Raw genomic sequence first — 27,749 nt, 5'->3', positions numbered from 1 at the left:
GACCAGGGAAAATTAGGCTACCCTCATTAATGTCTTGTTAGAGAAGATAAATGAAAAGGAGTACACATACATCTAAGTATAGGATACTTATGATTGGTCAGTGAGAAGTAAATGTCATTATGACCCAGGGCACAGCCAGTTCAGTCAGTACACAGCTGGCTCTAAATGATAAATTCTATAGATGCAGCTGGCTACTGTGGTAGGAAGGGAGATAAAGGTTCCTGCTGGGGCAGGCTGTCCTTGAGCTGGAGGGAGACTGGCTGAGATAGTGTTTTGAGGCTAGAAAAAAATGTGATTTTTAAAGAGACATGTGATTTTAGAATTGGGGTCCAAGCACATGCACCCAAGCACCCCACTAGCTAAGCCTATTAGAAACAGTCCTCTTACACTGTGGCTGTTACTGTGCATAATGTTCTCCTGGTTCTGCTCATTTCACTCAACATGAGTACATATAAGTCTTTCCCTGGTTTTTCTGAAGTCCTCCTATTCATCACTTCTTATGTAACAATAGTATTCCATTACATTGATATAATACATCTTGTTCAGGCACTCCCCAATTGATGGGTATCCCCTCAAATTCTAGTTCTTGGCCATCATAAAAAGAGCTGTTATAAATATTTTTGTGCATGTGGGTCCTTTTCCCATTTTTATAATCTCTTCAAGATACAGCTCTAGAAACAGTATTGCTGGGTCAAATGGTATGCACATTTTTGTAGTGCCAAATTGCTCTCTAGAATGGTTGGATAAGCTCACAGCTCCACCAACAATGAATTAATGTCCCAGCTCTCCCACATTTTCTCCAACATTTTTCGTCTTCCTGAATTAGACAAATATAATGAAAAAATGAACACTAAATTAAGGAGAGAAATATAATTTTAGAAATGTTAGATATGATAGACCTCTGGAGAAAACTGAATAGGAATAGAAAGGAATATAGTTTATTTTCACTGGTTCATACCAAAAAAATGACCTTTTGTTAGGTCATAAAAACCTCACAACCAAATCCAGAAAAGCAGAAATATTAAATGCATTCTTTCCAGATCATAATGCAAAAAAGTGCATTCATTAAAGGGTCGTGTAGACATAAATCAAAAATTAATTAGACACTAAATAATCAAATCCTAAAATATGAGTGATCAAAGAACAAATTGTAGAAACAATAAATAATTTCATTAAAGAGAGTGATAACCATGAGACAATGTACCAAAATTGTGGGATATAGCCAAAACAATACATAGGGAAAATTTTAAATACTTTAATCTTCAAATACTTACAATCAATAAAACAGAGAAAGATCCAATAAATTAATTGGGCATGCAGTTAAACAAAAATAGGAAAACAAGAAATTTAAAATCCCTAATTAAACACCAAGTTAGAAATCCTGAAAGTCAAAGGACATATTAATAAAACTGAGAGTAAGAAAACCATTGAACTAATAAATAAAACTAGGAACTGGTTTAATGAAAAAATTAGATAAACTCTGGGTTAATTTTATTTTTAAAAGAAAGAAGAAAACCATATTATTAGTATCAAAAAATGATAAAAGGTTAATCCAATCACCAGTGAGGAAGAAATTAAAGCAATTTTGAGGCTCTATTCTGTCCAATTAAATCCAATAAATCTAATGATCTAACTTAAATGGATGGATATTTACCAGGAATGCAGGACAGTATTAGAAAAATCGCAGCATAATTATATCAATAACAAAATCAACAAAAATCATATCATTATATCAAAAATGAAGAAAAAGCTTTTGCCAAAATACAACATGCATTACTAGACTAAAAATATGTAGGAATAGAGATTTCTTTAAAATGGTAAGTAGTATTTATCTTAAATGTACAGTAAGTATTCTGTTACAAGGATAATCTAGAATTCTTCCCAGTAAGATCAGAGGTGATGCAGGGATATCCATTATCACCATTATTATTCAACATAGTACCAGATAAACTAGACATAGTAATAAGAGAAGAAATAGGAATTAAAGCAATTGGTATAAGCCAGGAGGACATAAAACTGTCATTTTAAGATGATATGATGGTCTACTTGGAGAATCCCAGAGAATCAACTAAAAAAACCAGTTGAAATAATTAGCAGCTTCAGCAAAGTTGCAAGATATAAAATAAACTTATGTAAATCATCATTACCAAGAAAATCTAGCAACAAAAGAAAAAAATTCCTTTTAAAATAACTATAGACAAATATAAAGTGAGAGTCTGACTGCCAAGACAAAGCCAAAAACTACATAAGCAAACATTACAAAATAATTTCACACAAATAAAGTCAGATCTAAACAATTGGTAAAATATTAGTAGGTTGGTAAAAACAATTGATAAAAAAATTGGCCCATGGGTAGTTTGAGACAACATAAAAATGACAGGTCTATCAAAATTATTTTACTTATTCAGTGTTATACCAATGAAACTACCCCCAAAATTTATAGGGCTAGAAAAAAAGGAATAACAAAATCCACATGGAAGAACAAAATGTCAAGAATATCAAGGGAATTAATGAAGAAACAATGTGAAGGAAGGCATCCTGGCTCTGTCAGATCTCAAACTACATTACAAAGCACTAATTATCAAGACAATCTGGTACTGGCTACAAGAAACAGAATGGTGGATTAGTGGAATAGACTAGGTATACAGTACACAGTAGGAAATGACTATATTAATCTTGTACTTGATAAAGATTGATCCAAACTGTTGAGACCACAACTTATTATTTGTCAAATTTTGCTGGAAACCTGGAAAGCAAATTGGCAGAAATAAGGCATAGACTTCATATCATATAACAAGGTTAAAATGGGTATATAATTTTGACATAAAAGCTGATATCATAAGCAAATTCAGGCAGGATAGAATGCTTTACTTGTCAGATCTATGGTGTGTAATGATAATTTAAATGGAGAGATCTTTCCCATTCATTAATAGGCCCATGTGACCTGTCTGGGTCACATGGAAGCCTGAGTCAAGTGGAGCCTGTGGCAGAAGGAGCTTGCTGAATGGGTGGAACAGAAAGGGTGGAACAGGAAGAGGTGGAGCTAGAGCAGAGCTGAGAAGAAGTTAGTCATGAGAGCAGTCAGGAGTGAACTAAGCAGGAAAGCCTGTATCTGGTTGGGAGTGTGAGAAGGGCATTTTGTTTAAGGGAAGCTTGTTTGTGATTTATTTAAGGGATCTGGTTTGTGGGAAACCTAGCAGGGGGAAGGCTTGGGGCTAGTATTGTTCTCTGCATTGCTATTGTGCATAGATTTTTGTTACTATGATGGATTTGACTTTTTGGTGTTTCAATAAATGTTTTGGTTCTGTTTTCTATGTGGAGAGTATGTTGTATTTCAAGATTCAGAAATGAACCAAGATATTCATGCATATCACGTTGGTGATGAGCATGCTTTCAGGAAAATCTGGAAAGACTTACATGAATAGGGCAAAGTGAAGTAAGCAACAGTAAGTAAGCAGTAACAGCAACATTATGTGATGATTAATTGTGAATAGCTCAGCTATTCTCAGCTATGCAAAGATCCAAGACAATTCTGAAGCACCTTTGATGATAAAATGCTATCTACCTCCAGAGAAAGAATTGATGGAATCTGAAGGTAGATCAAAACATACTGTTGTTGTGTTTTGTTTTTGTCAAATTTCTGTATTTTGGGTTTTTTTTTCTTTCCAAATAAGACTAATATGGAAATATATTCTGCATGACTATATATGTATAACTTATGAAATTGTTTATCTTCTCAATGAAGGGGAAGGGATGGGAGTGTGGGAGATAAATTGGAACTCAAAATTGTAAAAATATAGATTAAAATTGTTTTTACATGCAATTAAAAAATACTAAAACTTTAATAAAAGTAAAATAAAATTGTTACCTCCAGCATAGATATTTTTCTCGATATGTTATTATTTTTCACTCTTTCTAACCTCATCTTGTTAAGTGTTGGTGATTTGTCCAAATGTGGGAGTCCCAATATTGCTTGCTTAAGAATAGATCTGTTCCCTTCATCTCCGGGTTTCATCTGTAAATCTATTTTGGATGATTTTACTGGGTTGTGCCTCATAATATGTTTTCTTTTTTCTTAACTGCTTTTTACTTTTTTGCGGAGGCTAGTGTGCTCAGTTTTTCATATTTCTCCATAGTTTTTCAAATTCAAACTTATTTTCTAAAGTAATGTTATTCTTGGCTGCCATGTCTGATTCATTGGTAAAGTAAATAACTATTTTCAAGGGAAGAGAAGAGAAGGAAACAAGCATGTATTAAGCACCCATTACGTTTCAGTTATTGTGATAAGTGCTTTACAAATGGTCTTTCATTTGAAAAATGCAAAATCTTCCCATCTCCTTCCTTCATTTGACTTTGGTATTTACTTTGACCTTTTCTCCAAACAGCTGGTAGTCTGGCTAACCTCACAGAGTTGATTTTGAAATGAATGACAATCTTTAGCCAGTGATAGATAAACAGACAGTGGTCTCTTAAGATATAATTATTTTCATTTAGTACTTGCCACAGCCAATAGCTACCATATCTTTTCTTGAATAAAATGTTTAAGAAGTTCAGGGGTCAGGCTTCTGTATATTTTATAAATTTTTGGTTCTTACACTGTTCAGTTCTGAAAATCTATCATAAGTTTCACCTATGTTCTCTGTTCCCATGCTTGCATAAACATAGAGTGACTTCTATTTATAAAATTTCCCCATTTCTTCATCTTCTGCAATGGATTTGTAAAGTAAAATTGCAAAAAGTAAATTGCAAATATCTGTTTACTTCCATTCATTGTGAACATTGTCAGATCAGATTACTTATGTACAGGTGACTCCTCTCTAGAGATTTATGAATATATATAGTCACCTTTGGATGAGAAGATGTGGACAGTTGGAAGAAGTGCCCACATTGGTGAAATCACTGATCCATTTTAGTATCCAACTAAATGAATATTTACCATTAACAAATAAAAATTGTCATTTTTGCCTCAGTTTACCTTTATTTCTCATGGAACATGACCAAGATGAGAGGTCTCAGTTTTCCCAAATTAGCTTTTACAAAGATCAAACCTGAGGCAATTGAAATGTTATCAAATACTGTAGAATATGCTGCAAGCATCTTGTCTTTAGACAGAATGTGAGAAAATTGAAACACTAATGCATTGTTCTGACCTAATCAAACCATAAGCAATTTGGAACTATGCCCAAAGGGCTCTAAAACCATGCATATCCTCTGCAGTAATACTGCTATTATTTGACCTAGTAATACCACTCTCTCAAACGTGATCAAAACCAAAAAGGAAAAGGACCTATATATATATATACAAAAATATTTATGGCAACTCTTTTCTGGTGGGAAAGAATTGGAAATTGAGAGGATGCCCACCAGTTGGGGAATGGCTGAACAAGTTGTGGTATATAATTGTTATGGAATACTATTGTGCTCTAAGAAGTTATGAGCCAGATGATCTCAGAAAAACCTAAAAAGACTAACATGAAATGATGCAGAGAAATGAGGAGAACCAGGAGAATGTAACCACTCACATCAATAATGTAAGATGATCAGCTATGAAGGATTTAGCTATTCTCAATGATCCAAGACATCTCTGAAGCACTTATAATGAAAAACTCTATCCATTCCTAGAGAGAAAAAAAAACAGATTATAAATACAAATTGAAACATACTTTTTGACTTTATTTTTCTTGGTTTTTTTGGTTCTATGTTTTCTTTTACAACATGACTGGGATAGAAATATGTTTTGCATGATGACACACATATAACCTATAACAAATGGCTTATTTTCTTACTGAGGGAGGGTGGGGATGAGGGAATTTGGAACTCAGAATTTTATTTTTTTTAATATAACATTATTTATTTATTTTCAGTTTTCAACATTCACTTCCAAAAAATTTTGAATTCCAAATTTTCTTCACAATTCTCCCCTCCCCCCCCACAAGACAGTGTGCATCCCAACCACCTCTTTCCCAAATCTTCCCTCCCTTCTATCACTCCCCGCTTCTCCTATTCTTCTCCCCTCTATTTTCCTGTAGGGTAAGATAGATTTCTATACCCCATTGCTTGTACAATTTATTTCCCAGTTTCATGCAAAAACAATTTTCCACATTCATTTTTAAAGCTTCTCTCCCTTCCTCCCTCCCTCCCTACCCTCATTGAGAAAGCAAGCAAATCAATATAGTTCATACATGGGTAGCCATGCAAAACACTTCCATAACAATCATGTTGAGAAAGACTAACCACATTTCCCTGTATCCTATCCTGCCTTCCATTTATTCCATTCTCTCTCTTGACCTGTTCCCCCACAATAGTGTTTGCTTCTGATTACCCCTTTCCACAATTTGCGATATCCCTTCTGTTATCCTCCCTCTCCTGTCCCCCTCCCCCCTGCCTTCTTTCAGGGTTAGATAAATTTCCATACCCAATTGAATGTGTGTTATACCCTCCTTAAGCTAAATCTGATGAGAGTAAGGCTCACTTATTCCCTCTCACCTCCCCTGTCTTCCCCTCCATTGTAAAAGTTCTTTCTTGACTCTTTTATGTGAGATTATTTAATACTTTCTACCTCTCCCTTTCTCTTTCTTCCAGGATATTCCTCTCAACACTTAATTTTATTTTTTACATATTCTCCATTCATATTCATCATACCCTGTGCCCTGTGTCTACACACACACACACACACACACACACACACACACACACATACACAAATACCTAACATATATAATATACACATACATACATATACACACATACATACACACATATGTGTTTGTGTGTTCCTTTTAATTACCCTAATACTCAGAAAGGTCTCATGAGTTACAAAAATCATCTTTCCATGTTGGAATGTAAATAGTTCAACTTTAATGAGTCCTCTATGGCTTCTCTTTCCTGTTTACCTTTCCATGTTTCTCTTCATTTTTGTATTTGAAAGTCAAATTTTCTGTTCAGTTCTGTTCTTTTCAACAAGAATGCTTGGAAGTCCTCTATTTCACTGAAATCCCATTTTTTCCCTGAAATATTATTCAGTTTTTCTGACTGGTGATTCTTGATTTTAATCCTAGTTCCATTGACCTCTGGAATATCACATTTTAAGCCCTACTTTCCTTTAATGTAGAAGCTGCTAAATCCTGTGTTATTCTGATTGTGCTTCCACAATACTTGAGTTCTTTCTTTCTGACTGCTTGTAATATTTTCTCCCGGACCTGGGAACTCTGGAATTTGGCCACAATATTCCTAGGAGGTTTCTTTTAGGGATGTCTTTCAGGAGGTGATCAGTGTATTCTTTCCATTTGTATTTTACCCTCTGGTTCTTGAATATCAGGGCAGCTTTCCTTGAAAATTTCTTGAAAGATGATTTCTTGGCTCTTCTTTTGATTATGGTTTTCAAGTAGTCCAACAATTTTTAAATTATCTCCCCTGGATCTATTTCTAGGTTAGTTATTTTTCCAATGAGATAGTTCACGCTGTCTTCTATTTTTTTTCCATTTTTTGGTGTTGTTTTATAATTTCTTGATTTCTTAAAGAGTTATTAGCTTCCATTTACTCCATTCTAATTTTTAATGAATTATATTCTTCATTGAGCTTTTGGATCTCCTTTTCCATTTGTTCAATTCTGCTTTTTAAGACATTTTTCTCCTCATTGGTTTTTTGGACCTCTTTTGTCATTTGAGTTGGTCTGTTTTTAATGGTATTATTTTCTTCAGCATTTTTGGGGTCTCCTTTAGCAAGCTGATGACTCATTTTTCATGATTTTCTCGCATCACTTTCATTTCTTTTCCCAATTTTTCCTCAAATTCTCTTACTTGATTTTCCAAATCTTTTTTGAGGTCTTCCATGGTCTGAGACCATTTCTTTTTTCTCTTGGAGGCTTTGTGGAAGTCTTGACCTTTCTGTCTTCCTCTGGTTGTATGTTTTGATCTTCCTACAGTTGCATGCTTTAGTCTTCCTTGTCATAAAAAAACCTTTTTCTCCAAGAAAGCAATCTTCCAGAGTCTTATTTTTCCCCCTTTTGGGTCATCTTCCCCTCCTATTGCTTGACTTTTGAACTCTTTGTTAAGTGGAGTGTGTTTTGCCCCAAGTTTTGGGGGTTTTGTGCAACTGTTTTTGGAGCTGTTGCTAGGGACCTGTAAATTCTCACTTCCTCCAAAGTGGTATGATCAAAAGAGATGTTTCCTGCTTTCCTGGCCTGCACTCTGGTTTGTGAACAACCACAAGCATTCTTTTCTGCCCTGGAACTTTAAGTAGGATTCCTTCTCCTCAGCCACCACCACCTCTGCCATACCAGTGCTCCTCCTCACCCCAAGACCACCACCCAGGACTGTAACCCAGATCAGCAGCTCAATTCCTCCACTGAGAACTCCAGGAGTAGCTGCTACCACCCTGATGCTGGGGCTGGATCATATTCCTCTCTCACCCAGGTGAGAGAGCTTTCCACTGACCTTTGAAGCTGTCTTTGGTGTTTGTGGGTTGAGAAGTCTGGAAACCACTACAACTGTCCATGACTCAGTACCCTGAAGCCTACTCCAGTTCCTTCTGGGCTGGCACAGCCACTGGGCTATGTTCCATTCCAAACCTGGTATAATACACCCTTCCTGTCCACCTTCTAAATTGACTTGGGCTAGAAACCTGTTTTACTCTGTCATTTTGTGGCTTCTGCTGCTCTAGAGTCATTCTTTACAGGCATTTTGAGGAGTTTGGGGGGAAACCTCAGGCAGATCCCTGCTTCTACTCTGCCATCTTGACTCTACCCCAAAAAATCAGAATTAAAAAATATATATATTTAAAAATTGTTTTTACACATAATTGGATAAAAATAAAATACTAAATAAAACAATTCCTGAGAAAGAAAAAGAAACTCAAATTTCTTGTCTTCTCAGTGCTCTGAGACTAGATACATTTCCAATACCAAAGCTGCAGTAACAGGAATGTTCTCAGAGAGTGTCTTCTGTCAGAAATATCTTGGCCTCTGAGTGTTTTGTGACTAGAAGTGTTTCTACAGAGAGTAAGATTATTATTGCTGAAATATCCTTAGAATATCTCCTGCAACAAAGATCTTATCTTCTGAGTGTTATAAAGTTATGCAGACATATTTTTTTCTCCCACTTACTGGAAGTGAACTATTTCAAATTGTGCACATTTACTAAATGCATTAATGTTAGGTTGACTTTTCCCCCTTCTTTTAAACCTCTCCCCACGCACACACACAGAATCCCCAGAGATCAGTCAGGCAAGGGTGATCAAGGAGAGAATGAGGTGGAGAAAAGTGATAAGGGGTATATAAAGGGCATGTGGACCTAGAGTTGCCATGTTCCCATCTCCTGAATCCAGAGAACAGGGAACTCAACCACCCATCTCTGCCTCTGCTAGACATAGGAAGTAGTAAACCTGTAGGAGGGTAGGAGAAATTGTTATATTTTTAGATTGAAAGTATATCCATTATGGAAGCAGAGCCAAGATGGTGGAGAGAAGTCAGGAAGTTGCCTGAGTTCCCCCCAGTTTCCTTCAGAAACAATATTAAATCATGCCTCTAAAAGGGTTCTAAAGCAACAGATCCTACAAAATGACAGAGTAAAACAATTTTCCAGCTTAGGATAACTTAGAAGGACTTCAGGAAAGGTCTATCTCATTTGGGTAAAAGGGGAGTACAGGCCAGCACAACAGTGTCCCAGTAAGCCAGCAAGAGACTCATAGTCATAGCAGAGACCGGCAAATAAGACTTCTCTATCCTGGCTCAGCAGGCCAGTGACACAGCAGGCCAACTGTGAAGTTTTCAGACCATCCAGGAAGGCAAATTGCCAGCCCCAGTACCCAAGAAACAACTGGAGCAATGAGTCCATGCTACCCCAGCACAGGGAGAAATTGCCAGCACCTGAAGTCCCATCACATAATGTCAATGAACAGGCCCCTGGCCCAAGCACAAGAAGCATGAGACAGTGCCCCCTATGCCCTGAGAGCAGAGCTCAACTTTAAAAAACTTGAAATAGGCTTGAAAATGATCAAGAAACAAAAAGGAACCCTGACCATAGAAAGCTGTTATGGCAACAGAGAAGATCAAAACACAAATTCAGAAGGGAACAATATCAAAATGCCTATATGTGAAACCACAAAAGGGAATATGAATTGTTCTCAAACCCAAAAAAACCTTCTTAGAACAACTCAAAATGAATTTTATAAGTCAAATGAGAGTGGTAGAAGAAAAATTGGGAAAAGAAATGAGAAATATGCAAGATAGAGTCAACAGCTTGGAAAAGGAAGGACAAAAATTTACTGAAGAAAATGTTTTCTTAAAAAATACAATTGGCCAAATAGGGTAAAAAAAATTCACTAAAGAAAACAACTCCTTAAGAAAATAGAATTGGCCAAACAGAAAAGAAGACATAAAAGCTAACTGAAGAAAATAAGTCATTAAAAAATTAGAATTGGGCAAGTGGAAGCTAATGACGTCATGAGGCATCAAGAATTAATTTTAAAAAAAACTACATGAATGAAAAAATAGATGAAAATATAAAATATCTCACTGGAAAAACAACTGACCAGGAAAATAAATCCAGGAAAGATAATTTAAGAATTATTCAGTGACCTGAAAGCCATGATCAAAAAAAAAAAAAAATAGCCTGGATAGCATCGTTCAAGTAATTATCAAGGAAAACTGTCATGAGGTCCTAGAACCAGAGGGTAAAATATTCATTGAAAGAATCCACCAGTCACTTCCTGAAAGAGGTCCCAAAATGAAAACTCAAAGGAATATTATAGCCAAATTCCAGAATTTTCAGATCAAGGAGAAAATAACACAAACAACCAGAAAGAATTAAACTATCAAGGATCCACAGTCAGGATTACACAGGACTTTACAGCTTCAGGAGGTTTGGAATATAATATTCCAGAAGACAAAGGAGTTTTGATTACAATCAAGAATCAACTACCCAGAAAAACTGAGCATAATCTTTCAGGAGAAGGACTGGCATTCAATGAAATAGGAGACTTTCAAACTTTCCTCATAAAAAAAAAAAAAGTTGAACAGAAAATTCAGTCTTCAAATACAACTCAAGAGAAGCATAAAAAGGCAAAATAAACATGTTATTAAATAATGTTGAACTGTTTACATCCCTATATGGGAAGAGGGCACTTGTAAATCTTGAGAATTATATTGCTGTAAGTACCCTAGATAATAAAGTAAATGCAATACTAAATACATATGCACCAAGTAGTATAGAATCAATTCTCAGAGAAGTCAAGTGAGTTTCAGGAAGAAATAGAAAGCAAAACTATACTAGTGGGGGGCCTCAAATTCCCCCTCTCAGAACTAAATAAATCTAACCACAAAATAAACAAGAAATAAATTAAGTTGTTGAATAGAATTTTAGAAAAGTTAAATATGGTAGACCTCAGGAGAAAACTGAATGAGAACAAAAAGGAATATAGTTTTTTCTCAGTGGTACATGGCACTTACAGAAAAACTGGCCATGTATTAGGGCATAAAAACCTCACAATGCAAAGCAGACAGGCAGAAATATTAAGTGCATTCTTTTCAGATCATGATGCAATAAAAATTAATGAAGGGCCATGGAAACATGGATTGAAAAATAATTGGAAACTAGATAATCTAAAGATGTCAGTTATTGGGTCTCTGATATGAGTGAGTCAAACAAAAACCCAGAGAAACAATCAATAATTTTATCCAAGAGAATTACAATAATGAGACAAAATTTATGAGATGCAGCCAAAGCACTATATAGGAGAAATTTTATACCTCTAAATGCTTACATGAATAAATTAGAGAAAGAACAGATCAATGAATTGGTCATGCAATTAAAAAGGCTAGAAAAAGAACAAATTAAAAATCCCCAATTAAATACCAAATTAGAAATTCTGAAAATCAAAAGAGAGATTAATAAAATTGAAAGAAAGAAAACCATCGAAGTAATAAATAAATAAATAAAACTGAGAGCTGGTTCTATGAAAAATAAACATTAAAACAAATCTGTGGTTAATTTGATATAAAAGAAAGAAGAAAAGCAAGAAAAGGGTCCAGTCAAGATGGTAAATGGAGTAAAGACAAAAAATAACCTAAGCTCTTCCTCAAACCTCTCCAAAGACCTATAAAAATGAATCTAAACAAATTCTAGAGCATCAGAACCCACAAAAAGACATAGTAAAATAAATTTTAAGCCTAAGACAAACTGGAAGGTTGACAGGAAATGTCTGTCACACCTGACTGAGAGAGGAGAACCACTCAACACAGGCTTCACCAGCACAGACTAGGCCACAGCAAACCCAGCAGGTCTCAGGGGAAAGAATTACTGGCAGCTATGGCAATTTCCAGATTTCTCAACTCACATATGCCAAAGAACACCCAAAATATCAATAGGAAAGGTATGTCAGACCTGGGTGAGAGAAATTCAGTCCAGTCCAGGCTGCAGCATAGCCCTAGCCCCAGCAAATGCAGAACAGATATTGGGAGTGACTGAATCATCAGTGACTGTGGCTGCAGGTGCTTCTGGAGCTCTCAGTTAGGGGAATGAACAACTGTTCAGAAGGAGATTACAAGGGTTTCTTTGCTGGCACTGAGTCTTGATTCTCTTGCTTTACTCATACTTGATCTGTGTCATAGTCTTGGGTAGCAGTCCTGGGGTGAGGAAGATCACTGACATAGCAGAACTTGCAGCAGCAATGAAGCAGGAACCCTCCTCACAATTTCAATATAGAAAATAGTGCTCATGCTAACTCACAGACCAGAGCTCAGACCAGGAGAGGAGCAAAAACTTCCTCTTACATCATACAATATTGGAAAAACTGAAAAGTTACAAGTCCCTACAGCTGCACAAAAACCCTGCAGCTTAGGACAGTGTGCTATCCACACTGGAAGCAGAGCCCTACATTAACAAAGAGTTAAAAGGTCAAGTAATAGGCTGGGGAAATGAACAAATTGCATAAAAACTTAGATTATAACAGCTTAATTTGGTGACAAGGAAGATCAAAACATGCACTCCGAAGGAGACAACAAAGTCAAAGCTCCTACATCCAAATCATCCAAGAGGAGTATGAATTGTTGCAGGTCATGGAAGACCTCAAAAAGGATTTTGAAAATCAAGTAAGAGAAGTAGAGGAAAACACAGGAAGAAAAATGAGAGTGATGCAAAAAGAATCATGAACAATGAGTCAACAGCTTGCTAAAGGAGACCCCAAAAAATGCTGAAGAAAATAACACCTTAAAAATTAGACTAGATCAAATGGCAAAAAAGGTCTAGAAAGGTAATGAGGAGGAAAAACTCCTTAAAAAGCAGAATTGACCAAATGGAAAAAGAGGTCAAAAACTCAGTGAAGAAAATACTTCCTTAAGAATTAGAATGGAGCAAATGGAAGCTACTGATTTTATGATAATTAAAGAAGTTATAAATCAAAACCAAAAGAATGAAAATCTAGAAGACAATGTGAAATATCTCATTGGAAAAACGAATGACCTAGAAAACAGAATCAGGAAAGATAATTTAAAAATTATTGGACCACCTGAAGGTCATGATTAGAAAAGGAGCCTAGATATAATCTTTCAAGAAATTATCAAGAAAAACTGCCCTGATATTCTAGAACCTGAGGGGGAAATGGAAATTGAAAGAACCCACTGATCATCTCCTGAAAGAGATCCACAAACCCCTGGTAATATTATAGCCAAATTCCAATATTCCCAGGTCAAGGAAAAATTATTGCAAGCAGCAAGAAAGAAAAAAATTCAAGTATGATGGAAACACAATCAGAATAATAGGGGATTTGGCAGCTTCTACATTAAGGGATAGAAGGGCTTGGAATATGATATTGTGGAAGTCAAAGGAGCTAGGATTAAAATCAAGAATCACCTACCCAACAAAACCAAGTGTAATATATGATGGGAAAATTTCAACATTAAATGAGGTAGAGAAATTTAATGTATTATTAAGAAAAGAACAAAGCTAAATAGAAATTTTGACTTTTAAATTCAAGACTCAAGAGAAGCATGCAAAGGTAAACCAGAAAGAGAAAATCATAAGGTACTTATTAAAGCTGAACTATATATGTTCCTACATGGAAAGGTTATATTTGTAACTTGAGACCTTTCTTATTATTAGTGTAGTTGGAGGGATTATAAATACACAGAGGGCACAGGTATGAGTTGAATAAGAAGGGATGATATCTAAAAAATAAGAACAAGGGATGTGAGAGAAATGTAATGGGAGAAGGAGAAGCAGAGAGGTGGGGGGTAAATTATCTCACAGAAAAGTGGCAAGATAAAGCTTTTACAATACAGGAGAAGAATGGAGAGGTGAGAGGGAATGAGTGAACTTTATTCTCATTGGATTTAGCTTAAGGACAGAAAATCATATGCACGGTTGGGTATGAAAATCTATCTTACCATACAGAAAAGTAGGGAGGAAGGGAATAAAAATTAGGTGATAGAAAAGATGGCAGATTGGGACAGGGGGTAACAAGAAGGAAATACTTTTGTGGAAGCACAGGCTAAGAGGAAAAAATAGAATAACCTGGGGGAGGGCAGGATCAGATGGAGGGAAATATAGTTAGTCTTTCACAACATAACTATTATGGAAGCGTTTTGCATGACTACATGTGTATAACCTATATTGAATTGCTTGCCTTCTCAATGATGGTGGGTGAGGATGGAGGAAGGGAGAGAATTTGGAACAACTCAAAGTTTTAAAAATGGGTGTTAAAATTATTTTTACATATAACTAGGAAATAAGATAAACAGGCATTGGGGTGTAGAAATCTATCTTGCCCTACAGGAAAATAGAAGAGGAAAGGAATAAGAGGAGGACTGTATGTGTGATAAAAGGGATGGCAGATTGGAGAAATGAGTATTCAGAAGCAAAACCCTTTTGAAGAGGGACAGGGTGAAAAGACAGTGAAAACAGAATAAACAAGATGGGGTAATAGGAAGGAAGAATATACAGTTAACAATAATAGCTGTGAAAACAAAATTTTGAAGCAAGTTTCTCTGGGAAAAGCCTAATTTCTCTAAAGTATAGAGAGCTGTCAAATTTATAAAAATAAGAACCATTTCTCAATTGATAAAGGATCAAAAGGTATGATCAGTTTTCAGATGAAGTAATTAAAGCTTTCAATAGCCATATTAAAAATTATTCTAAGTCACTATTGATTGGAGACATGCACATTGAAATAATTCTGAGGTATTATCTCATACCTATTAGATTAGATAATAGGACAGAAAAGGTAAATGACAAATGTGGGAGAGGATGTGGGAAAAATGAGACATTAATGTACTTTTATCAGAGTTGTGAATTGATTAAACCATTCTATAGAGCAAATTGGAACTATACCAAAAGGTCTGTAGAGCCATGCATATCTTTAGCTTCCATATCCATAGCAACACCACTACTAGATTTGTATCCTAAAAGAGATAAAAAACAAAAAGAAAATAAAAGAAGAAAACCATATTACCAGTATCAAAAATGAAAAGAGTGAATTCACCACCAATGAAGATGAAATTAAAGCAATAATTAGGAGCTATTTTGCCCAACTGCATACCAATAAAATTAACAATCTAACTGAAATAGATGAATATTTACAAAAATATGAATTGCACAAATTCACAGAAGAGGAAATAAAATATTTAAATGACTTCATTTTTTAAAAAAAGAAATTGAACAAGCTATCAATGAACTCCCTAAGAATAAATTTCCAGGGAAGATAGATTTATAGGTGAATTCTACAAAACATATACAGAACAATTAATTCAAATACTGTGTCAACAATTCAGAAAAATGAGCAAAGAAAGAGTTCTACCAAATTCCTTTTATGATGCAAATATGGTGCTGGTGCCTAAACCAGAAAGAGCAAAAACAAAAAAAGAAGAACATAGACCCCTTTTCCTAATGAATATTGATGCAAATTTTTAAAATAAAATGTTAGCAAACAGATTACAGAAATAATGAGGACATTATACTATGATCAGGTGGCATTTATACCAGAAATGTAGGGCTGGTTCAATATTAGGAAAACAGTCAGCATAATTGATCATATTAACAAAAAATTTTAAAAATCACATAATTATCATAATAGATGCTGAAAAGGTTTTTTTTTTTAAACAAAATACAGTAACCATTCCTATTAAAAACGCTAAAAAGGGGGGGGAGGCAGAGCCAAGATGGTGGAGTAGAAAGAGGCACATATGCTAGCTCTTCCCCCACAGCCCATAAAATACCTGTAAGCAAAGACTCTCAACAAATTCTAGAGCAGCAGAAGCCATAGAACAACAGAGTGGAGGAGATTTCCACCCCAGGGTGACCTGAAAGACCAGTGGGAAATGTCTGTTGTGCCAGATGCAGAGAGGAGCCCAGCCCAGCCTTGGCTGCACAGCACTGCTCTGGGAGGAGGACAAGAGCTGGCCTTGAGGATGGAATCCCCAGTCACAGTAGCAGTGGTTCGGGGATCCTTCAAGCTACAGGTGCCAAAGGTCAGTGAGAGGGTTTTTTCAGCTGGCAGAGAAAGGAGAAGGGCCTTCTCATAGCTCCGGCCTCAGGCAGCAGCAGCAGAGGCCACATTGGGTGGGTGGCAGCAGCTTCCACAGCAGCCCCTACAGCAGCCCCCATCTGTTGCTGGATCGTAAAACCCCTGGGGGCACTGAGCAGCTGATTCTTACCCTAGCCCTGTGTAGCAGCCCTGCCCCCACCTAATACTCCTAAGAGATTTGAGCAGCTGGTCTTTATCTCACACTGAATGGTGGCCCTGCCCCTGCAGCTTATCTGAATCTCAGCCCACAGTGGTGGCTTGACTGAACTCAATTACTCAGATCCTGGGCACAAAAATTTCTGCTTGCTCCCAGACCAGTGTACACACTTCACTGTGCCACCTTGGAGGAGCTGAGATCTTACAGACACACAGAGTATACCCTACTCTTGACAAAGGACCCAAAAGTCAAGTAACTGGTCAGGAAAATGCCCAAAAAAGGGGGAAAAAAAATCAGACTATAGAAGGTTGCTTTCTTGGTGAACAGATATGTTGTCCCATCCTTTCTGATGAGGAAGAACAATGCTTACCATCAGGTAAAGACATAAAAGTCAAGGCTTCTGTATCCCAAACATCTAATATAAATATTCAATTGGCTCAGGCCATGGAAGAGCTCGAAAAGGATTTTGAAAATCAAGTTAGAGAGGTGGAGGAAAAATTGAGAAGAGAAATGGAGACATGCAAGAAAATCATGAAAAGCTGGTCAGCAGCTTCCTAAAGGAGACCCACAAAAATGTTGAAGAAAATAACACCTTTAAAAATAGTCTAACTCAACTGGCAAAAGAAATTCACAAAGTCAATGAGGAGAAGAATGCTTTAAAAAGCAGAATTAGCTAAATGGAAAAGGAGGTTCAAAAGCTCACTGAAGAAAATAGTTCTTTAAAAGTTAGAATGGAACAGATGGAGGCTAATGACTTTATAAGAAACCAAGAAATCACAAAACAAAACCAAAAGAATGAAAAAATGGAACTTTATGTGAAATATCTCATTGGGAAAACAACTGACCTGGAAAATAGATCCAGGAGAGACAATTTAAAAATTATGGGACTACCTGAAAGCCATGATCAAAAAAAGAGCCTAGACATCATCTTTCATGAAATTATCAAGGAAAACTGCCCTGAGATTCTAGAGCCAGGGGGCAAAATAAATATCGAAAGAATCCACCAATCACCTCCTGAAAGAGATCCAAAAAAAGAAACTCCTGGGAACATTGTACCCAAATTCCAGAGTTCCCTGGTCAAGGAGAAAATATTGCAAGCAGTTAGAAAGAAACAATTCAAGTATTGTGGAAATACAGTCAAGATAATACAAGATCTAGCAGCTTCTACATTAAGGGATCAAAGGGTATGGAAGAGGATATTCCAGAAGTCAAAGGAACTAGAACTAAAACCAAGAATCACCTACCCAGCAAAACTGAGTTTAACACTTCAGGGCAAAAAATGGTTTTTTCAATGAAATAGAGGACTTTCAAGCATTCTTGATGAAAAGACCAGAGCTGAAAAGAAAATTTGACTTTCAAACACAAAAATCAAGAGAAGCATGAAAAGGTAAAAAGCCAAGAGAAATCATAAGGGACTTACTAAAGTTGAACTGTTTACATTCCTACATGGAAGGACAATATTTATAACTCTTGAAACTTTTTTCATTATCTGGGTAGTTTGTGGGATTACACACACACACACACACACACACACACACACAGAGCACAGGATGAGTTGAATAGGATGAGATCAGATCTTAAAAAAATGAAGGGGTGAGAGAGGAATATATTGGGAGGAGAAAGGGAGAAATGGAATGGGACAACTTATCTCTCATAAAAGAGGCAAGTAAAAGACTTTTCAGTGGAGGAAAAAAGGGGGGAGGTGAGAGAAAAAACATGAAGTTTACTCTCATCACGTTCAACTCAAGGAAGGAATAAAATTCACACTCATTTTTGTATGAAAACCTATCTTACAATACAGGAAAGTAGGGGGGAAAGGGATAAGCAGGGTGGGGGGGATGATGGAAGGGAGGGCAAATAGGAAGAGGGAGTAATTAAAAGTCAACACTCTTGGGGAGGGACAAGGTCAAAAGAGAGAATAGAAGTAATGGGGGGCAGGATAGGATGGAGGGAAATATAGTTAGTCTTACACAACATGACTATTATGGAAGTCATTTGAAAAACTACACAGTATTGAATTGCTTTCCTTCCCAATGGGGATGGGTGGGGAGGGAGGGAGGAAGAAAAGTTGGAATTCAAAGTTTTAGGAACAACTGTTGAGTATTGTTCTTACATACAGTTAGGAAATAAGAAATACAGGTAATAGGGTATAGAAATTTATCTTGCCCTACAGGACAAAAGAGAAGATGGGGATAAGGGAAGGGAGGGACGTGAGAAGGGAGGGCAGATTGGTGATAGGGGTAATTAGAATGTTTGACGTTTCAGGGCGGGGGGAGAGGAGAAATGGGGAGAAAATTTGGAACTCAAAATTTTGTGGAAATAAATGTTGAAAACTTAAATATATAAATCAATGCAGAACTAACCACAAAAAAAAAATCTCTAAAAAGTACAGTAATAAATAGAGCTTTCCTTAAAATGATAAGTACTGTCTAAAACTATCAGCAAGCATTATCTGTAATAGAGATAAGCTAGGCTAGAAACTGTCCCAATAAGATTAGAGTGGAAAAAAAGGTTGCCCCTTATCACCACAACTATTCAGTATTGTACTAGAAATGTTAGCTTTAACAATGAGAAGAAAAAAAAATGGAAGGAATTAGAACAGGCAATAAGAAAACAAAACTATCCCTTTTTACAGATGATATAATGGTATACTTAGGAAATCCTGGAAAATCAACAAAAAACACCTTGAAATAATGAACAACTTTAGCAAAGTTGCAGGCTATGAAATAAACCCATATAAATCATCTGTATTTCTATATATTGCTTGCAAAGCCCAGCAGCAAGAGACAGAAAGAGAAATTTCACTTAAATAACCATAGACAATATAAAATACTTGGGAGTCTATCTGTGAAGACAAACCCAGCAACTATATGAACACAATTACATAACACTTTTTCAAGCAAAGTCAGATTTAAACAATTAAAAAATATCTATTACTCATGGGTAGGCTGAGCTACTATAATAAAAATGACAATTCTACCTAAATTAATTAATTTATTTAGCATCATATCAATAAAACTACCAAAAATTTTTATCGAGTTAGAGAATATAATAGCGAGGTTCAACTGGAAGAACGAAAGTTAAAAATTAATGAAAAAATGCAAACGATGGTAGTCTAGCCATACCAGATCTAAAACTATTTTATAAAGTAGCAGACATCAAAATTATTTAGTACTGGCCAAGAAATAGAGTGGTGGATCAGTGCAATAGGTTAGGTTAACAATTCACAGTAATCAATGACTGCAGTAATTTGCTGTTTAACAAACCCAAAGACCACAGCTTCTGGGATAAGAAGTCACTATTCGACAACAGCTGCTGGAAAAACTGCAAAACAATATGGCAGAAATGAGGCATAGATGAACATCTCGCACCATATATCAAGGTAAGGTCAATTAGGAGAGTATCAAATTTAGGAACAAATTAGCAAGCAAATTAGGAGAGCAATGAATAGTTTACCAGTCATTTCTATGAAGAAGGGAAGAATTTATGAACAAATAAGAGATAGAGAACATTGTGATACAGAAAATGAATAATTTTGATTACATTAAATTAAAAGATTTTGCATAAACAAAGCCAATATAACCAAGATTAGAAAGAAAACAGAAAGCTGGGAAACATTTTTTTTTAAGTCAATGTAGGCCTCATTTTAAAAATATATAAAGAACATGATCAAAATTATAAGAATACAAATCATTCCCCAATTGATAAATGCTCAAAGGATATGAATAGATAGTTTTCAGATGAAGAAATTAAAGTTAACTATAGTCATATGAAAAAACTCTCTAAATCACTATTGATTAGAGAAATGAAAATTAAAACACCTCTGACGTACCATATCACACTTATCAAATTGGCTAAAAAAACATAAAAGGTAAATGCTAAATGTTGGAGATGTGGAAAAATTGGAGCACTAATTGTGTTGGTGGAGTTGTGAACTGATTGTGAACTGATCCAGTGATACAAGAGAGCAATTTGGAACTATGTACAAAATGCCACCAAACTGTGCATATGCTTTCATCCAGCAACACCTCTTGGTCTGAATCCAAGAGATAATGAAAAAGTGGAAAGGATTCACATGTATAAAAATATCTATAGCAGCTCTTTTTGTGATGGAAAAGAAATGAAAATTGAAGGGTTGCCCATCAGTTGAAGAACTGTTAAACATGCTGTGGCATATGAATGTAATGGAATGCTATTGTGCTATAAGAAATCAAGAGTAGGCAGATTTCAGAAAAACCTGGAAAGACTTACATGAACTGATGCTGAGTTAAACGAACAGAACCAGGAGAGCATGGTACCCAGTAACAGTAGCATTATGCAATGATCAACTATGAGAAACAGCTCTTCTCAGCAATACAATTATCCAAGGCAATTCCAAAAGTCATATTTTTTGAAAGACTCAAGTCTTTTGAAAATGCTGTTAACATCCAGAGAAAGAACCACAGAGTTTGAATGGAGATTGAAGCATACTATTTTCAATTTCTTTTGCTTTTTTCTTTCTTGTGGGTTTTCCCCTTTGTTCTGATTCTTCTTTCACAACATGATTAATGTGTAAATATGATTGTACATACATAACTTATAACAAAAAATGTATGTCTGTCACTCTTGTAGAGTTGCCTAGCTAGGATTAATGTTCAATCTGTTCTCAATCGAAATTGACATATAACTACCTGGAACTGCTGTTGGAAGCAGAAAGGCTCAGAAAAGGCAATTAGGCCCTGAATCATGAGAAAAAAATAAGTTTTTACAGTGTTTTAAAGTAAATTCCTATTTACTTTCAAAATGCCGTTTAAGTCTTTATCAGTATTTTGTCACAATTTGCTTTTTCTCTTTTCTGCTGATTCTTTTGTCTTGCTATGAATCACCTGAAAAATGAGTAAAATTAAATTAGCTAAGAGTCTGATTATATGCTTGAAAAATAATAAACTAGATATTTTAAATTTTTTTCTCATATTTTTTCTTTGATACTTCCTTGATGATTTCCCTCTGCACATCATTAATATTTAGGCATGCTCATGTCCCACGTTTGAGAACTTCAACTCTTGTTTTCATGTCAGGCATGGCAACAGGAGCTTTTTACTGGAATTTTACTTAAAGTAACTTCTTGTGTTTATATGTCTGAAATTTTTTAAACCTCAAAATTACATCCCGTACTTAAATCTTCTTTGTGTGGTTGGGGAAAAGCAGGAAGGAGGAGAGCAAGCAAAAGGAGGGAGGGAGAATGGGATCAGGAATGAGAGACAGAGATAGAGAGACAGACACAGAGAGACAGAGGGACACAAAGAGACAAAGACAAACAGAGACAGAGAGAGATCCTTTCCACAGACTCAGGAGATCACAGAAGTCAGAAGTTGACAGGGACCTCAACAGCCATGTGGCTCGATCCGTAGCTAAAAAGAATCCTCATTATAAATAACACACCTGACAAGCAGTTAGTTAAGAATCTTGTTGATGATTTCCAGTGACAGGAATCCACCCCCTCTTGAAGTTGTTCATTTTTTTTTAACAACTCTAATTGTTACACAGTTGTGGTTTCTTCCCCCCTGATCTCAAGCCTAAATCTGCTTTGCAGCTTGTACCCATTTCTGCCCCTTGGGGTCGAACAACAATGTTTGACCTTTCAAATACTTGAAGACAGCTCTTATGCTCCCCTTGAGCCTTCTTAAACTACCTATTTAACAAAGTGATGGGGCTGGAATAATAAATAATAAAATGGCTTGAGCTATTTTTAGGGACACATGTTCCTCCATGTAACCAAGGAGAGCTCTGCCAAAGGGACTGAGAGGTCTCCTCTTTAGACTGAAAGGAAAAGGTCAAAGATAGTTTCTCTCTCTCTCTCTCTCTCTCTCTCTCTCTCTCTCTCTCTCTCTCTCTCTCTCTCTCTCTCTCTCTCTCTCTCTCTCTCTCTTCCTCTCTGTCTCTCTCCCTCTCTCCCTCCCTCTCTCTCTCTCTCTCTCTCTCTCTGCCTGTCTCCCTCCTTGCTCCCAGTCTCCTTTTGAATATGTGACTTGGTACTTCTTGAATTTCCAGATAGGGATGGAATTTCTCTTTTCCTCCCCAATAGCAGCTATGACAGCCACATTTAATAGCAACTAAACAACATTCTTGAAATTGAAATTGTAGTATTTTCAGCTAGCTGATGAACTTGAGAGTTCGGAACTTAAGAGTTTAGGTGCCAACTAACAGTGGCGGGAAGTTCTTCCTGCAACTATATGACTTTTTGGACGAGCCTCTGACTAGATCACTTGGAAAGCTGAAAGCCCCAGTTAAGATCTGGCTGGGGAGAAAACAGAACATGAATTGCTGCTCAGTCTATGATGAAAGGCAAATTTGTTCATCAGTCCTATTTGTCTCCAATGTGTCTTTATCTCCCAAGAGAGTATAATAGAGAGGATGGGTAGCATATGTTTTTGTACATATTGGTGGGCTTTGAGTCCTTTGAGGATCTCATGTGTTTGTCAATTTTGTTTGTGAGGCTTCTGTGAACCTTTTGCATGCCTGAGTTCCATTCTTTGGCATATCCTGGATGTAAAATGTGAGTTAAATTACTGTTTTGTGTTGTAAATATCTATTAATATGTCAACATGTGCTTTAAGTATTTTTGTGGTGAAGCATATAAATTGTTTTTCCATATCTTGGATCTCATTAGTACAAATGAGTTAATATTTTAAAGGACTTAATACAGTGTCTGTTACATAATAGATGCTTAAGAAATGCTTATTCCCTTCCCTTTCTCCTTGTACACTTAATATTCTAGAGTGACACATACTAATCCCTTTGGAGTAGAATGTGAGCCAAATTAAAGCTTTCAGAAAATTTCCTCAACGTTCTTTTCTGGGGTGAGGGGCATAATAGGCAGAGACCATATGAAATCTTATGAAATCACACATACATATCTACATATATTCATATATATATATATTTACACACACACATATATACATACATACAGGTAGATAGATAGATGATCTTATACATACATACACACATACACACATATAACATTCTATATGATGTTTTTATAACATATTCTATATATTATTTATATAGAATAGAAATATATAATATAAGTAATATATTAATAACACTATATATAACATATGTAGCATGCTATATATGTGTATATATGTATATTATGTATGTGTGCGTGTGCATGTGCACACACACACATATGTGTGTGTATGTATACGATCAGATCTGTGATTTCCAGTGAGGAAATTCCTTCCACCAATTTATATTTACAATTTTTCACAGTTTATGTTATTAGAGAGCTACCTCAGGCAGTAAGAGCTTGAATGACTTTGCCCATGGTCACACAGGCAATATTTTTCATAAGCAAGATTTAAACCCAGGTTTTCCATACACCAGAGCTAATTCTCTTGCTAATGCTATAGGCTGATTCTCTGATACATCCTGAACTCAACATACCCAAAAGAGAACTCATTACCCTTACCCCATTTCTGTCTTTGTATGTGCCTGTATGTAAGTTGCTAAATTTTTCATTCGATCTTTCATTCATTCTTCATATTCTAAAATTCCAAAATTCAAATAATTTAGTAATCAGTATCAATATAGCCCATGTGACACAATCCCATACATAATAAGAAATGGCTTCCGGATCACACTGAAAGTTTGTATCCAATTTTTGCTTTCTAATCTCTAGTAGTTTTCTTTTGAAATTATCTTTTCAAATGTTTCCCTCTTATTACTTACCTGTGTATTACTGTGCCTTTATGAATTTGTAAAATCTGATCCTAAGTCAGTCAACAGTCATTTATTAAGCACCTACTGTGTGCCAGGTACTATGCTAAGCACTAGAAATGTAAAAAAAAAAAAAAGGCAAAAAAGTCTCCCTGCTTTCAAAGAGTTCAGAGTCTAATGGGGAAGACAATATGCACCAAAGATATGTAGAAAATATATTGGAAGTCTAGGGGAAACTGATATTAAGGATCATTGGGAAAGGTTTCATATAGCAAGTGGTGATGGGGTTCAGACTCTAGGAACTTCCTTGAACTCTCCTTGAATCTCCCCACTTGGCCTGACTTTTCACACTCAAATCTGTGACCATTGTCTGTTACCTCTTGATTGTCCCACTTGCTTCCCACCTAGGTGCTCCATTGTCTGATGTCTCCTGATTGCCTCCAGCTGTTTCCAGCCTTTGATCCTCCTTGGATTCCCTCCTTGGACTTCTCCTCAAGACCCTCCCTAGACCTCTCCTCCCATCACCCTGGACTGCCAGAGCACCCCCCCAGATCGCTCCTATAGTCTTTTCTGTATTTAGTTCCATCTTGCCTCCATGAAGGCGCTCAGATTCAATCCAACTCAGACTCTGTCTAGCTGAGATTCGATCTGGCCCGCTTGTGAATACAGGTGTTACAAAAGCTTAGGTTCCTTAAGAGCCAACCCAATTTGGAGAATCTTTAATAAACTTTTTCTTTGGCTTTAAGAAGGCTTGAGTCGAATTCATTCAAGCACCCCTCGGACTGTGGGTATTTTGGGGTCCCCAGCACCTCTAAACCTCATCATTTAGACTTTAGTTATAGGAAGTCAGAGAAGCTAGGAGTTAGAAATGAGAAAGCAGAGAATTCCTGTTACAGGTAGGAGTCAGTGAAAGTGCCAGGAGTCAGGACATAGTATATTTCTAGCTTAAGGAGCAGCAAAGAGATCAGTGTTACTGAATGGCAGTGTATGTAGAGGGAAGTAAGAATACTGGAAAGGTAGGAACAGGTAAGATAATGAAGAGCTTTAACAACTAAACAGAGGATTTTGTATTTGATAATGGAGATAATAGGAAACTATTAATTATTGCATAGGAGGGTAATATTCACAAACCTAAATTTTAGGAAGGTTATTTTGACAGCTGAGTGGAAGATGGACTAGAAAGGGGACAAACTTAAAGCAGAGATACCAATCAGAGGCCTCTTGCAATAGTATGGATATGAGGGGATGAGGTCCTGGACAAAGAGTATAGCAGTTAGGGGAGAGACAGGGCCATATGTGACAAATATTATACAAGTAAAATTGACAGAATTTGAAAACTGATTAGATATTGGGCACCAAAGAGAATGAAAAGATGACTGAGAGGATGGTGGTTCTTTTGACACTATTAGGGAAGTTAGGAAGAAGAAAGAATTTTTGGGAAAGATAATGTTGAGTTTAAGATGTCTATGGGTCATTCATAGATGTCTAAAATTTGAAGATGAGGAACCTCAAAGTGAAGAGAGAGATTAGGGCTGGATAAATAGATCTGAGATTCATTAACATAAAAGTGCTCATTGAATGCCTAGAAACTGATGAGATCGCAGAATAAAATAATAGAGAGGGAGAATACAAGTGGACCAGAACAATACCTAAGGGATATCCACCATTAGTTGGTAAGATGACTAAGATGAAAATCTAGCAAGAAGAGAAGAAACAAACAGGTAGAAAGAGAACTGAGAAAGAGAAGGGTCGTGAAAAACTAGAGAGAAGACGGTATCAAAAATGTGGTGATCAGCTCTATCAAAGTCTCCAGAAGACTGAGAATTTAGAAAAAGCCATTAGATTGCACAATTAAGAGATCATTAGTATCTTTGGAAAAGATGGGAATGAATGGATCAAATGAAGGCTTTTTGAGGATGAGAGAAATATGGGCATGCTTATAAGGAGTAGAGAAGCAACCAAACAGGAAATGATGGAAGATTCATGACAGAGTAGAGATGATAGTGCTGGAAATCTATTGGAAATGAAAGGACAGTGGGATTCTGCCTTTTTTTCTATGTGGTTTGAGATGAACAATGTCTATTCAAATAGGTCTCTAATCTTTTCCTTTGGTGGTGCCAGTGATAACAATCACAACCCATCTATGCCTTTGTGTCTTGTGTGACTCTTATCCATATTCTTCCCAAAGTTTGCCACAAGACATCTCACACACAATGCCTTCCTCTTGTCATATAACTAGCTCATTTTTTCTATTTTATTCTATTTTACATATTTTATTTTAGTTTAAATAATATTTTATTTCTACATTATATAATTATATAATAAAGATTATATAATTCCTTGATTATGTCATTTACTCCTATTCTTCTTTGGAATTTTTTTGGAATTTTTTTTCACTGTGGAGGTTATGTGTTGGAACTAACAATATGTGCCTCTTCAGAGACAGTTGTGTTTCATTGTTATATAAAAATGCCAGTAAATATTAGTATTGAAAAGATGGAGTAAACTTGGGTCAATAAAGATATTTTGAAATTTCTTGAAATGTTCCCCCAATAGAATTTATGTGTATGTCTTTTCCTCCCTTTCCTCCCTGTTGAATTCCTGTCCATACTAAAGCCCAACTCAATCAGTTGATCGCCAAGTGAGCTCACCACCATAAGGGGTCTTTGGCATTTGAGAGTACTGCTGACCCCTTTTTATTAATAAAAATGCTAGCCCTATGACCCTAAGAAAGTCACTTAATCCTGTTTGCCTCCATTTCCTTATCTATAAAATGAGTTGGAGAAAGAAATGGCAAGTCATTCCAGCATCTTTGTCAAGAAAACACAGTCAGACACAATTGAACTAAAACACTAGGTCAGATAGGTGGTGCAGTGAATACAGGGCCGGTCCTGGATTCATAGACTCATCTCCACTCCAGTATCTTTACCCCAAAATAGTCACAAATGGTGTCACATAGTCAGACATGACTGAACAAGTATGAACTATGCTAGATGATCTTTGCCCAGTCACATTCTTAACTTCAGACACTTCTACTGCCCTGACACTCTGATCTGGGAAGTTTGTTTAACCTACTACGTGGCCTGATACATATATAGGTACTCTGTATTTCCTATATGTGGTTCCATTGAAGGGAAATGATAACAACTCCTTTATTTTTTGCCTTTCTTTAGAGCCATACTTGAAAATGTTTCCCAAACAAATATTTTAATAACCAAGTACTTTTTATTTTTATTTTTTAAGGCACTTTTTGGAAGATGAGATCAAAAGCAAATTTTGGAAAGGACATCATAAAAATAAACTCTGAGAATCAGGAATTCCGTGGAAAGAAAGAATATGAATGTCAAAACATAGTTTTAAAAAGAAAATTTTTGCC

General features: G+C 36.1%; 1 protein-coding gene across 9 annotated transcripts in view; it reads left to right on the top strand.

The window, feature by feature from the left end:
- Positions 1–25,118, top strand: part of CCDC91 (coiled-coil domain containing 91) — a 580,237-nt gene extending 555,119 nt beyond the window's left edge. For all 9 annotated transcript variants that reach the window (XM_072654437.1, XM_072654444.1, XM_072654435.1 and 6 more), the window contains one exon: positions 24,782–25,118. In XM_072654437.1, the coding sequence (XP_072510538.1) occupies positions 24,782–24,937 (156 nt within the window). In that variant the 3' untranslated portion in view covers positions 24,938–25,118. The remainder of the gene's footprint in view (positions 1–24,781) is intronic.
- The last annotated feature ends 2,631 nt before the right edge of the window (positions 25,119–27,749 follow it).

Source organism: Notamacropus eugenii, chromosome 3 (assembly GCF_028372415.1).
Source record: "Notamacropus eugenii isolate mMacEug1 chromosome 3, mMacEug1.pri_v2, whole genome shotgun sequence".
Classification (NCBI taxonomy): Eukaryota; Metazoa; Chordata; class Mammalia; order Diprotodontia; family Macropodidae; genus Notamacropus; species Notamacropus eugenii.
This window is presented reverse-complemented; position numbering and strand designations above follow the sequence as displayed.